Below are 12,122 nucleotides of genomic sequence, written 5' to 3' on the forward strand. Positions count from 1 at the left end.
TTCATTTTGTTTACTCATTGTCAGTTGGTCTGGCTGGAAGGAAGCAAAAAGGAAGTCATTTCAAACCACAATGTCTCTGTGGCCTTTCAAGCCTGTATATGAGAACCAAAATCACTGCGTACAAGCCAACACAATGCTAGTTTTGAATTGGCGTACAGGTGCTCCTTGTGCCAGCCTTCGGGCTATGGGGGAACATTCCCTGCATGAGACCGGCTTCAGGGGAGTCTGGGAAAGCAGCATTAGAGAAGGCCAGCTGAGACTGTCCAAAGGAATTTGGGAGCTGAGAACACAGATTCTGCAGAACCCCTGTCCTTGGGGGCCATGAGAGGAGAAAGCGGACCATCCCTAACAAAAAGGACATAGTGTCTGAAGGAATTTCTGGCCGAGCACTAAAGCCCACAGTCAGTAGTGAAGATAGTTTCAGAGTCTGTCCCTGGGCTCCCAGGACCTTGCTGGCTGTGAGCGTTGAATCCTAAGCCCCAGGCTGCAGTGGAGGGTTAAGCCTCTGAAAGCGAGATGGGCGGCTGTCACTGGTGTGTGCTTTTGCCTGTCAGTTCCCCTAGTCACCTGGGAAAGTATGCCAACAGTGACCTAGGGCATTTTCCTTTCCTAGCAAACCTGTAGTACTGCATTCTCCACAGAGGAGGATTAATGGTTAAAAAAAAAACAAAAAAAAAACTAGCCGTGAAGCCCCCTCCCCTCTCACCCCCGAGCAAGCTCTGCAGTCTCTCAGTCATCTTTAAACATTGCCCTCCTCTGAGCCTCACGCACGCATTTCCCTGGTCTCCCCACCCCCACCCCAGCCTCCTGAGCTCCAAGGGCCTCAGCGGCCCCCTCCCCCAGCCTCTAATCTTCCCAGGGAAGAGAACAAGAAGAACAACATTTTAAACTACATTTATTTTCTTTTCCTCAGGGCCCCCCAGTTCACATTTCTCCCTCGGGAATCCTGCTGTCTGGTATCGACCACTGCTTACATTCTGGGCCCCACATCTCCCTACAGGGTGGCCCCCACCCTTCCTCAGGTGTGCTGAACCAGCACGCTCCCTCCTGCGCCTTCTCCCTGAGGCCACTGCAGCCCAAGCACCTGGGTGGGGATCTGGGCCAGGGCAAAGTTGCTCCCAGTTCCCCTTGTTTTGTCCCTTTTCCCAAGCAAGATGTTTGTAGCTGTTTGTATGTAAGGTCAGGCGAGGGAGTTAAAGAATAACAAAGAGTTCAATAGTCAGATAGGGCCCTGACTCTCAGGTCAAGACAACAGTTATTTACTGGGTGTCTCCTATTACTCCACAGACATTCACCAAAGCCCTGATTCCATGTCAGGCTCTAGTGCTGGATGTCACGTAGAGATGACTTGGAGGGCTTACATCTCTGTGCCCAGCTAGGTATGATGGGGAGTGTGATAAAAGCAGTATCTGTAGCTCTCTACTCTCAAGAGACTCGTGTGTGTGTGTGTGTGTGTGTGTGTGTGTGTGTGTGTTGGGAGTTGTGTTGCTGGAGGTCAGAGGATATAGTATGATGCTGTATATAGAGAAATGATTTGGAGATGAACAGCCAAGCTGGAGCCCCAGGGGAAGAAAAAAAAGAAGCTGGGTTTGGAAGATAAGTTATTGAAAAGAAAAGAAACCAAGAAGAAAATAGAGCAGCCCCTCTCAGAACCACTCCTCTCTCCTGGCGTAGTGCCCCCAGTCCATGATTTCAGCTGCCTGTAGTCATCCAGTCTGAAAATATAAGTGAAAAATTCCAGAAATAAATAACTCATAAGTTTTAAATTGTGCGCCTTTCTGAGTAGCATGATGAAATCTTGCACTTACCTGCCTGGGATGGAAACCATCCCTTTATCCAGGTGTCCTGCCCATTAGTCACTTACTCCCTGGCTTTTCAGATTGACTATCAGAGTATCACAGTGTTTATGTGCAAGTAAGCCTTATTTGATTTAATAAGGGCCCCAAAGTGCAAGACCAATGATGCTGTTCGGATATTCTCTTACTCTGCCTAGTTTATAAATTAAACCTCATCATAGGTATGTATGTATAGGGAAAAAACATAGTATATATACGGTTTGGTACTATCTGCACCCACTGTGGTGGGGCGAGGAGGGGGGGCGATTCTTGGAATGTATCCATTGAAGATAAAGGGACTATTGTAGTCAGGTCCTCCTTAAGGCTTTGGGCGACTCTGGGTTTCCTAGTGGTGCAACTGTCAGGGCCCTCCATGGTGGTGAAGGAGGCGTCTGTGTGATAGAACTTCAGGGTTGGTTCCCTGGCCCCAGTTGCATGGGCAGGCCTGTGGCTGGCCCATCCCCTTTCAAGAGGAAATTAGCAGAACATCAACCTGGAGGTGGCATATACAAAGGAAGTCACAACCTGAACATGAAGGGTGGCTGTCAAGCACTCAGAGAACTAGACCTCTTGGCTGCCCGGGGAAGGGAGGATTTGGGGAGAGAGCAGATGGTATTAGAACCTGGAAGGAGCAGGGGCATTTGATGATTAAAGTTAAAGAAGAACTAAGAGATAAGCAGTCAACCAGGCTCCTGGCAAAGATAGGATGTAGAGATAATCATTTTCATGCAACCCAAATACTTGAGTCAGACACAACTGAGCAACTGGAACTGAACTGAACTGAATGTTGAAATGATTTCATAAATATCTGGACCCTCTGCCATCTTCTCTGGCTGGTGCCTTCAGAACTGGAGCAGTGGCCAGCTTGAGACTGAAGGTTGGCCCAGGAAGCAGGCAGAGAAGGTGGGTGTGAATTCCCTGGAAGGGGTAAGAATAATATTAATGCATCAGGACAAGCAATTTTTTTTTTAAGTTGGGAGCTAAGCACTTTACATTCTTTATCCCAAGTCACCCCCACAACAATCCTAAGAGGCATATGTGGAAAATGCAGACCCAAAGAGGTTCAATCACCTGCCCCAAGGTCACTGTAATCGTTAGGAGTCCTTTATGCCTCCTTATAAAGAAATTCTGCTTCCAGTAGGTTTGAGTGGAGTGGAAAGAATGTGACTGGGCTGATCAGGGCATGAAACTGCAAGCCCAGGCAATAGACCCTCCCCTTTCCCCACCTGAAGATTTTCTTGCCCCAGACAACCCCATCACTCTTTGTCCAAGCCCATACCCTGAGCTTAGAGCCATAGCTGATGTGAGAGAAACACCAGGAAGGGTCGTCTACCCCTTGACAATGGCACTGTGGACAGAGCACATGTCTCCTCCAATTCCACGTATCTAGGGTTTGAAATCAGTCCTGAATATTCATTGGAAGGACTGATGCTGAAGCTGAAACTCCAATACTTTGGCCACCTGATGTGAAGAGCTGACTCATTTGAAAAGACCCTGATGCTGGGGAAGATTGAAGGTGGAAGGAGAAGGGGATGACAGTGGATGAGATAGTTGGATGGCATCACTGACTCAATGGGCATGAGTTTGAGTAAACTCCAGGAGTTGGTGATGGACAGGGAGGCCTGGCCTGCTGCAGTCCATGTGGTCGCAAAGAGTCGGACACAACTGAGCGACTGAACTGAAGGATTTTCAGCCTTAGCATTATTGACCTTTTGAACTGGATAGTTCTTTGTTTGGTCAGGGAAGCAGAGTTCTTCTGTGCATTGTGGGATGTTTAGTGGCATCCACTAGTACTTACCACCAGTATTTTCCAAGTTGTAACAACTAAAAATGTCTCCAGACATTGCCATATATTCCCAGGAGAACAAAACTACTCCTCACCCCACCCCATTGCCCAACACCAACTCTGCAAAGGATCTGATGACCCCACCACCACCCCCACCCCAGCCTAGGTTTTTCCAGCTTGTGTGCCTTCTCACAAATTTTGCCAATCTGCTCCAGCAGTAAATGCTGTGACTGTGTTGGTGACAGGCCTGACCCTTAGGTGCTCCCATGGAGCCCAAAACAGAGCCTTTCTCTGAGAGTCAAGTTAGAAATCACGTCTAAATATTTTCCCTTATTTGACCCATTTTCCCTTCAACACCCTGTTCTTTTTCTCTTTCGTATGCAGGAAGAGGAATACGAATTCGGGATTTCTTAAAAGATGAGGAAACACTGACACTGTTTCTCGTGAAGAACATTGGTCTGTCTGACTCAGTCGTCTACCTTCTGGTCAACTCCCAAGTCCGTCCAGAGCAGGTAGGTGGATGTCATTGGTCCAGGGGTCCCTGGAGGGGAGGGGCAGGCACTGAGCCCGAGAGAGGCAAGGGAGACCTTGAGTTTCTTTTTCCTTTCTTGCTTTCACATTCAGAAGCATTCAGATTCATGCCACATGCTGAGGAGAACACCTCGGGTTCACTGAGATGATGCAGTCCCCATGATGGGATTCTGAAGTGGCACAGAAGCTGGCAGCACTTGAAACACCTCCGAGCTTTAAGACTGGAAGGAACCTAAGAGATCACGTGGCTCAAACTCCTTTTATTGTTGAGGAAACTGAGGTTTATTCATGTAGTCATCAAATACATAGAGGCGTTTTAGGTACCAGAATGCAGTGGGAACAATGTGAGGAAACCCCTGACTCCGGGAGCTCACATTCCAGTGGGGGCGACAGGCGATGACCACGTAAGCCAAGTGCACCTACGTGCGTTCCCAGGTTGTGAGGAAGGTCCGGCAGGGTCTGAGTTAGGAAGGGATGGGCGGGCAGTTTTCAATGTAATCGTCAGGGAAGGCCTTCCTGAGGAGGTGCTATCTAAGCAGATCTTACTGAACAGTAGACCCGATGCAGGCGCCTGTGAGAGGAGAGTGCCAGCTGAGAAACAGGCAAAGCCAGGATCGAGTGTGCTGAGGTGACCTTCAAGGTCATGGAGCCTGATAGCAGCTGCACGTAGAGCAGACCTCTGCTTTCCTGGGCCGTGTCTCCTCAGTGCCAGGCCAGCTGCTTATAATCCCGCTAAACCTGTGTCATCTGTTTTCATAATCTCCTGTATTTGTTCAGAGCATTTTTACCACTAAAGTAAGACTTCCACATCTCTGAGCACCTGAGCTCCTCACACTAATCCCAAGATGGGTCAAACAGATGAAAAACTTGACATGCCTGGTGGCCGAGAGACTGGTGCCCAGCTATAGAGCTGGAATTGCTGGAGCTGGAGTGGAATCGGGGTCTTCTCATTCCTAGTCCTGGGCCCTTTCATTGGTTCTCAAGGTCCCCAGACCAGGAGCATCAGCAAGGACTGGGAGTAAATTCACAGATCTCACCCCAGACTGACCAGCACTCTCCACTTTAACAAACCCTCTGGGTGGTTCTAACAGCTCAGGGGTGAGAACCATGGCTCTAATTTAGGGCTTCATGGGCGCCTGGCCCAGCATCCTGGGTGTGTGGGTTCCTAGTGTGATAAACACAGTGAGAATGCATGATAAGCAGGAGCCTTAGCACAGACATCCTGCCTGCCTCCCCTGGTCAGGACGGCACCTCCTCTAGACTCCAGAGGAGTTATTGTTGTTTAGTCACTAAGTCGTGTCTGACTCATCCTGACCCCATGACTGTAGCCTACCAGCCTCCTCCGTCCAAGGGATTTCCCAGTTAAGAATACTGAAGTGGCTTGACATTTCATTCTCCAGGGATCAAACCCGCATCTCCTGCATTGGCGGGCGGATTCCTTACCTCTGAGCCACTAGGGGCTCCAGGGAAGACAGAGATGTAAACAGAGAAATTTCAGGGCCTGTGTCAGTCTTGAGGCAAAGGTCTGCACAGGCTGCCGTCTGAGCCCAGAGAGAGGAAGGGACTCACCCACCTTCCTGGTTGAGGTTGGTTCTATTGGGTGGGCTTTTCAAGATGGTTCCCAGTGCAGCAGTGAAGAAACCCATACATGCCTTTCTGGCTTCTCAGTCTCTGAGGTTTTCATAGAAACTAGACAAGGGGAAATAAGGTTCAGCCCTGACACAGCACATCAGGGCACCTGGGGCGAGGGCAGTGCCCAGGCGTGGCCCCACTGCATGCCTGGGTGGGCCCTGGGGGGTCAGGCCTGGCTGGCTGCCCAGCCCTGCTTGGCTCCCCCTCCCGCTCCACCCCAATGGCAGGCAGCATGGATTGCCCACTTTCCCCTTTGCTTTCTCTTCAGCTCATAAAACTCAAGTCCTGGAAATGCCTGTGATGACTTCCAGTTGGTAAAACAAGGGAGATGGAGATAAGGGCAGGAATTTAGGGGAAATTTCTTTCCAGTTCCTCACCTCTGTGACATTTAGGTCTCTAGCTGCTGTGTTGCTAGCATCAGGGCAACAGCCTTTCATGTGGGGAGGAGACAGGGCCATTCGGGTGTACCTGTGTTTAGTGTTGCAGGCTCTGATTAGCTGAGGCTTCCCTGAGTTTAGGAAGGAGCTCAGCTCCTGTACTCCAGAGGCCAGATCCCTCCATGCCTCCTACCCACCCTGCTTCTCAGCCCCAGTGACCTGTGAGCCTTCCTCCTGACCTCTTTCTCCATCTCCAACCTGCTCTGTAACTCCTGGACAAAACCGTCCCCTGGAACTTTCCTCCATGCTGGCAAAGTTCTCTCTGTGCCATCTATAGGGTAACTATAGCCATGTGTGGCTGGTGGGCATGTGAGATGAGTCTAGTACAAGTGAGGAAGTGAATTTTAAATGCCATTTAATTTTAATTACCTTAATCGGCCACATAGGGTGTGCTGCTCTCTAATGGATCATCATTATACATGGGATTTTGTTCTTGACTGTCAAGACTGGACATCCCTCTGCCTAGTATCTGAGCACAGCTCCAAAGGGAATAGCATCACCGCCCTTGCCCCATCTAGGGAATTATTAGCCGACTGAAGTAGCACAGTTCTCTGGCTTATCCCTCACCACACCCCTTACCCACAGCCCAGGAAACTCCTGAACTTTCTTCAAGGCCCAGCTCAAATGTTACTTCCTCAATCATATGGTTCGTAAACCCTCCCTTCTTTGTCCTGCCCCTCCCCCTGCCCTACTTGACAAGAGAATTAAGAGCTAAAGTTGTTCAAAATGGCTAAGCAAAAGCTCTGGGTTCAAATCTCAGCAAGGTCACACAGTTAACTGCAAGTTAATTAATCACTCTGTTTCCTCATGTGTAAAATGGAGACAATAAAATCTCCTACGTATACAGGGGTTGTGGGAGGTTAAAAGACTTAGTATCTATAAAGCACTTAATGCCTGGCACATAGTAAACACTTGATAAATACCAGCTACTTTTACTAGCGATTCTTAATGATCCCTCTTCTGTGCTCTGGTTTCACCAGGTTCAGTCTAACACTTACCGCTATTTAAATGCCTGCATTTCCAGCTAGCCCGTGAGCTTTCTGGAGGGCAGAAAATTTATCTCATTCTCTCTGCATCCCTGGTAACTCTCCTAGTCCCTGCAGAATGGAAACACAGTGAGTGAGCATTGAATGAATGAGTGACACTCGTATGGTATCCCAGCTTTCCTCCAGCCTGTTGTATAACCCTATCAAGTCACCTAACCCCTTTGGCCTCACTTCTCTCCTCTGAGACACTAGAGGTTTGGACAAAATGAGTTCATTAATTCCTTCCCCTGTGTAGAACCCATGGGACTGTGGAGGTCAAGGAAGTCCATGAGCCTGTTCTGTTCATGATATTTAAAGCTTTTGTCCACTGGGAGTCCAGGACTCCAGGAGGCCAGTTACTGTGCTGGGTAGAGAAGGGTCCCTAGCCGGGGTTGAGGCCGCTTTTGCCTCTGGAGGCCATCAGGGAGCTTGTGCTTTGAGAGTCACTGCCCACGGGAGGTTTCTGATGTGGGTGCTCCGGGGTTAACATCATTGGATAAAATACAGGGTGTCTAGTTAAATTTGAATTTTAAGTAAACAATAAATAATTTTTTCAGCATAAGGATGTTCTATTTGGACTCCATTTGGGACATACTTGTACCAAAAATTGTTCACTGTTTATCTGAAATTCAAATTTGACTGGGCATCCAGTATTTTTATATGTAAATCTGGTGAGACAGGAAGGGGGAGAGGCGGTCATTCACCATCACTCCAAAAGCCTTTAGCTGCTCGCCCACCTCAGCTTCACGCAGTAGGTCCTGATGGTACCTTAGCATCATGTGCTAAGAAGGAGTGGCTCATATTGTAAAGACTCTCTGTTAAAATGAGGCTTGGGAGTATTTTCATTTTCTGTGGCTGCTGTAACAAATTACCACAAACTTAGTGGCTTAAAACAACACTGATTTATTATTTTATGGTTCCAGAGATCAGATTCTGAAAGTCAAGGTGCCAGCAGGGCTGTGCTCCTTACTGGGCAGTCTAGAGGAAAGTTCATTTTCTTCCCTTTCCTAGCTTCTAGAGACTGTCTACATTCCTCAGCTGGTGGCCTCCCTTCATCTTCATGGCTAGTAGTGGCCTGTCCAGTCTTCCCCACATCAGATTGTCCTGGCATTGTTTATTCTGCCATTCTCTTCCACATGTAAAGGACTCTTGTGATTACATTGGGCTCACCCAGATAATCCAAAATCATCTCCTTTTTTTAAAGTCAGATAATTAGCAACCTTAATTTCATCTGCAATCTTTAATTCCCCACAGAACATATTCACAGGGTCTGTGGGTTAGGACGTGACATCACTGGGAGGCCAGTATTTTTCTACACAGGGAGGTTTCCATTGTTGCTTTTCCTTTCTGCAGTTTGCTCACGGAATCCCAGACCTGATGCTGAAGGACATCGCCTGCAGCGAGGCCCTCCTGGAGCGTTTCCTGATCTTTCCCCAGCGCCGTGCAGCTCAGACAGTGCGTGGCAGCTTGTGCTCCCTCTCTCAGGGCACCCTGCAGTGGATGGAAGACACCCTGTATGCCAACGTGGACTTCTTCAAGCTCTTCCACGTGGTAAGGGAGGTGTTCAGCTGCTCGCCTCTTGGGAGGTAATTTCTGGAGGCAGTAGACCCTGGTGACAGGCCACTGGGGACTCATGAATGAACAGTCAGGGAAGGCATAAACTTGGTGTTCAAGACAATTCTTGTTCAGGACAAGACAGGCTCCAAAGGCCCCCAAACCAGCTGATAGTATTTCCAGAACATGGCCCAGACATCCAGCAGTCACCACTAGGTTCACCATTAGATGTGTGTTATGGCAGGTCTAAGTCCACCCCAAATGTGGGACCAGCCTGCTTCACCACCACTGGCAATATGGAAGGAAGGAGGCCTGGGGGGACCCCTGGTTTGGCTTCCTAGCTAGGCCATCATAGACATGATGGCTAACCATTCTTGGCCCCATCACTCATCTGTAAGACAAATGTAATACTTTGAAGAATAGTAGAAAAGATACATTAAAAATATATGCAAAACATTTAATAAATGTCAGTGAATGAGAGCTTTACACTCCCTTCTCTGGGTCTGCTTTTGACCTCAGAGCTTACTGTTTATGGGTAGAAAAGAACAGAGAAAATGTCATAGAAAATTTGCAAAAATTTGGCATGCCTGATCTAGCACAACACTATGCTCAGAACGACATCCTTCGTAGTCTTGGGATTCAATTGTATCTCTTCTTTTGCTCGAAGGGGCCTCCCTGGTGGTTCTCAGATGGTAAAGAATCTGCCTGCAATGCGGGAGACCCAGGTTCAATACCTAGGTCAGGAAGATCCCCTGGAGATGGAAATGGCAACTCACTCCAATATTCTTGCAGAGAGAATTCCATGGACAGAGGAGCCTGGTGCACTACAGTCCATGGCGTCTCAAAGAGTCGGACACGACTGAGTGACTAATACACACACACACACACACACACACACACGCACACACACACACGATGAGAGGGATAGGAGGCTTCAAGCATTTGTTCTCGCACTTCAGAGTGCCTGAAAATCTCAGGGAAGCTGGTAAAAGATGCAAGCTCTAAATTCCTTCCCCCAGAGGTTGATTCAGAGACCTGGGTCAGGCCGGAATCTGCTGTTAACATAGGTGATTCTGATAGAGATCTTTGTAGGCCACGCTTCAAGAAACATTCAAAATTAGAATTAGAATTTTCTAGCATTGAATTGTGTTTTCTCTTTTGCCTACATTTTAATATCTGGAACTATATTTCAGGGAGTGACAGTCAACTGAGAACTTGGCGGAGGAATTTGTATTTTGTCTTTAAAAAAAAATACTGCTTCTTAGTATGTTTTTAAAAGAGTTATTTGTTTATTTATTTTTGGCTGCACTGGGTCTTTGTTGCTACTCGTGGACTCTCTCTAGTTGCAGCGAGTGAGGGCTACTCTCTAGTTGTGGGCTGTGGGCTTCTCGTTGCAGTAGCTTCTCTTGTTTCAGAACACAGGCTCTGGGGCACGTGGGCTTCAGTAGTTGTGGCATACAGTCTTAGTTGTCCCGTGGCTTGTGGGATCTTCCCGGACCAGGGATCAAACCTGTGTCCCCTGCATTGGCAGGTGGATTCTTAACCACTGGACCACAAGCGAAGCACTGTGGATTTTTGTGTTGCTTTTTTTTTTTTTTTAATTTGCTCTCTCAAGTAGAAAATTTGCCCCAGGCTTGTCTTTAAAAACAAGGTGAAGGCCTTTAAAAACAAAGTAAAACAAGACCCCACAGTTGTTGGCAAGGTTCACACTTCAGCCCTTTCAGTGTGACTTTTCCTTGAAATGTCACACCATAATTTTCCCAGTTCATTGGGGATCCAGAGTGGGTAAGAGGGGTCATATCTATGGATGCCACCAATACTGAGAGTCAAGTGCCCCAGAGAAGGTCTCTGCCAGGAGAATACAAAGTCATGCATTTCTAACTTCTCTGTCCAAAGTGCCTCGAGGAACCCAATTCTAGACAGTTCTCAGTTTGTTTTCAGACTCAGACAGGAGAGTGAGTAGGTGGTGAAGGTCCTTATTCTGGACAGCTGAACCCCAGCACCATGGGACCCCAGTGCCTGCATTTGTAGGTTTGTATTTGTAGAGCTGTGGGAGGTTCCCTGAGTGCCTGGGATATGCAATCCTCTGGGCGCTAGAAAAGGGGTAGGGACATGTGTCTCTTTTTGAAGCACCTTCATGGCAAATGTACCTTTGGGGTGTGAGGACAGACAGCCTGGATACAACAGGACAAAGGGCGACCTGGGCACAATGGTTCACTGGGGTCTGGACCCATAACTTAGGCTACTGACCTCAGATGTTTATTTATCATATAAGAAAGACCAGCATGCTTTTTCTTCTGTCCTTACATGCTGCTCTGGCAAGTGTCAGCATTCAGAAACCAGAGAATTCAGAAACCACCTACCTGAGATGGACCCTGGGTGCTTGCCCACCACCCAGGTACATGTGTCCATGCACTCAAACCTGAATTGGACCAGGCATTGAGGCCAAGGGCCCAGCCATGGTCTTCATACCCTTACTGAATTCCCGTTACCCTGAGACAGACAAACAGGCCATGCCACAGCACTGAGGCTTAGGACATTCGGCCTCTAGAACAGTGGTTTCCCGCTTGGTTGCATACTGGGTTACCTGCGGAGCTTTTAAAAATTACAAATACCACCTGTCCCCACATCTGATTGATTTTGATTCAATTGCTTTTAGCATTTTTAAAAATAATTTATTTTATTTTTGGTGTGCTGGGTCTTCATTGCTGTGTGGGCTTTCCTCTGGTTGTGGAGAGCGGGACTACTTCAGTTGCAGTGCACAGGCTTCTTATTGTGATGGCTTCTTTTGTTTCAGAGCACAGGCTCTAGGGAGCTCAGGCTTCAGTGGTGGCGGCTTGTGGGTTCAGTAGTAGAGGCGCCCAGGCTCTAGAGCACAGGCCCAGTAGATGTGCACACAGGTTTAGTTGTTCTGCAGCATGTGGAATTTTTCTGGATCAGGGATTGAACACGTGTCTTCTGCATTTGGCCAGCAGATTCTTTACCACTGAGGCCCTAGGGAAGCTGTGTTTTAGCATTTTTAAGAGCTTCCCAGACATTCTCATTCCAGCCAGGTTGAGAGTCGTGGACCTACGACATAGGAGTTTGATTTACAGACTTAATTTCTGTAGACCAAGCATGTGAATGAGTGCTAGTTGCTCAGTCGTGTCTGACTCTGCAACCCATGGACTGTAGCCCACCACGCTACTCTGTTCGTGGGATCTTCCAGGCAAGCATACTGGAATGGGTAGCCATTTTCTTCTCCAGGGGATCTTTCTGACCCAGGGATGGAACCGGGGTCTCCTGCATTGCAGGCAGATTCTTTACCAACGGAGCTATGAGA

General features: G+C 48.1%; 1 protein-coding gene across 1 annotated transcript in view; it reads left to right on the top strand.

Annotated features, from left to right (window-relative positions):
• Positions 1 to 12,122, top strand: part of ABCA4 (ATP binding cassette subfamily A member 4) — a 137,109-nt gene that overhangs the window by 15,086 nt on the left and 109,901 nt on the right. Inside the window, exons 5-6 of the mRNA XM_061121341.1 lie at positions 4,006 to 4,133; positions 8,600 to 8,797. Of these exons, the coding sequence (XP_060977324.1) occupies positions 4,006 to 4,133; positions 8,600 to 8,797 (326 nt within the window). The remainder of the gene's footprint in view (positions 1 to 4,005; positions 4,134 to 8,599; positions 8,798 to 12,122) is intronic.

Source organism: Dama dama, chromosome 20, assembly GCF_033118175.1.
Source record: "Dama dama isolate Ldn47 chromosome 20, ASM3311817v1, whole genome shotgun sequence".
Classification (NCBI taxonomy): domain Eukaryota; kingdom Metazoa; phylum Chordata; class Mammalia; order Artiodactyla; family Cervidae; genus Dama; species Dama dama.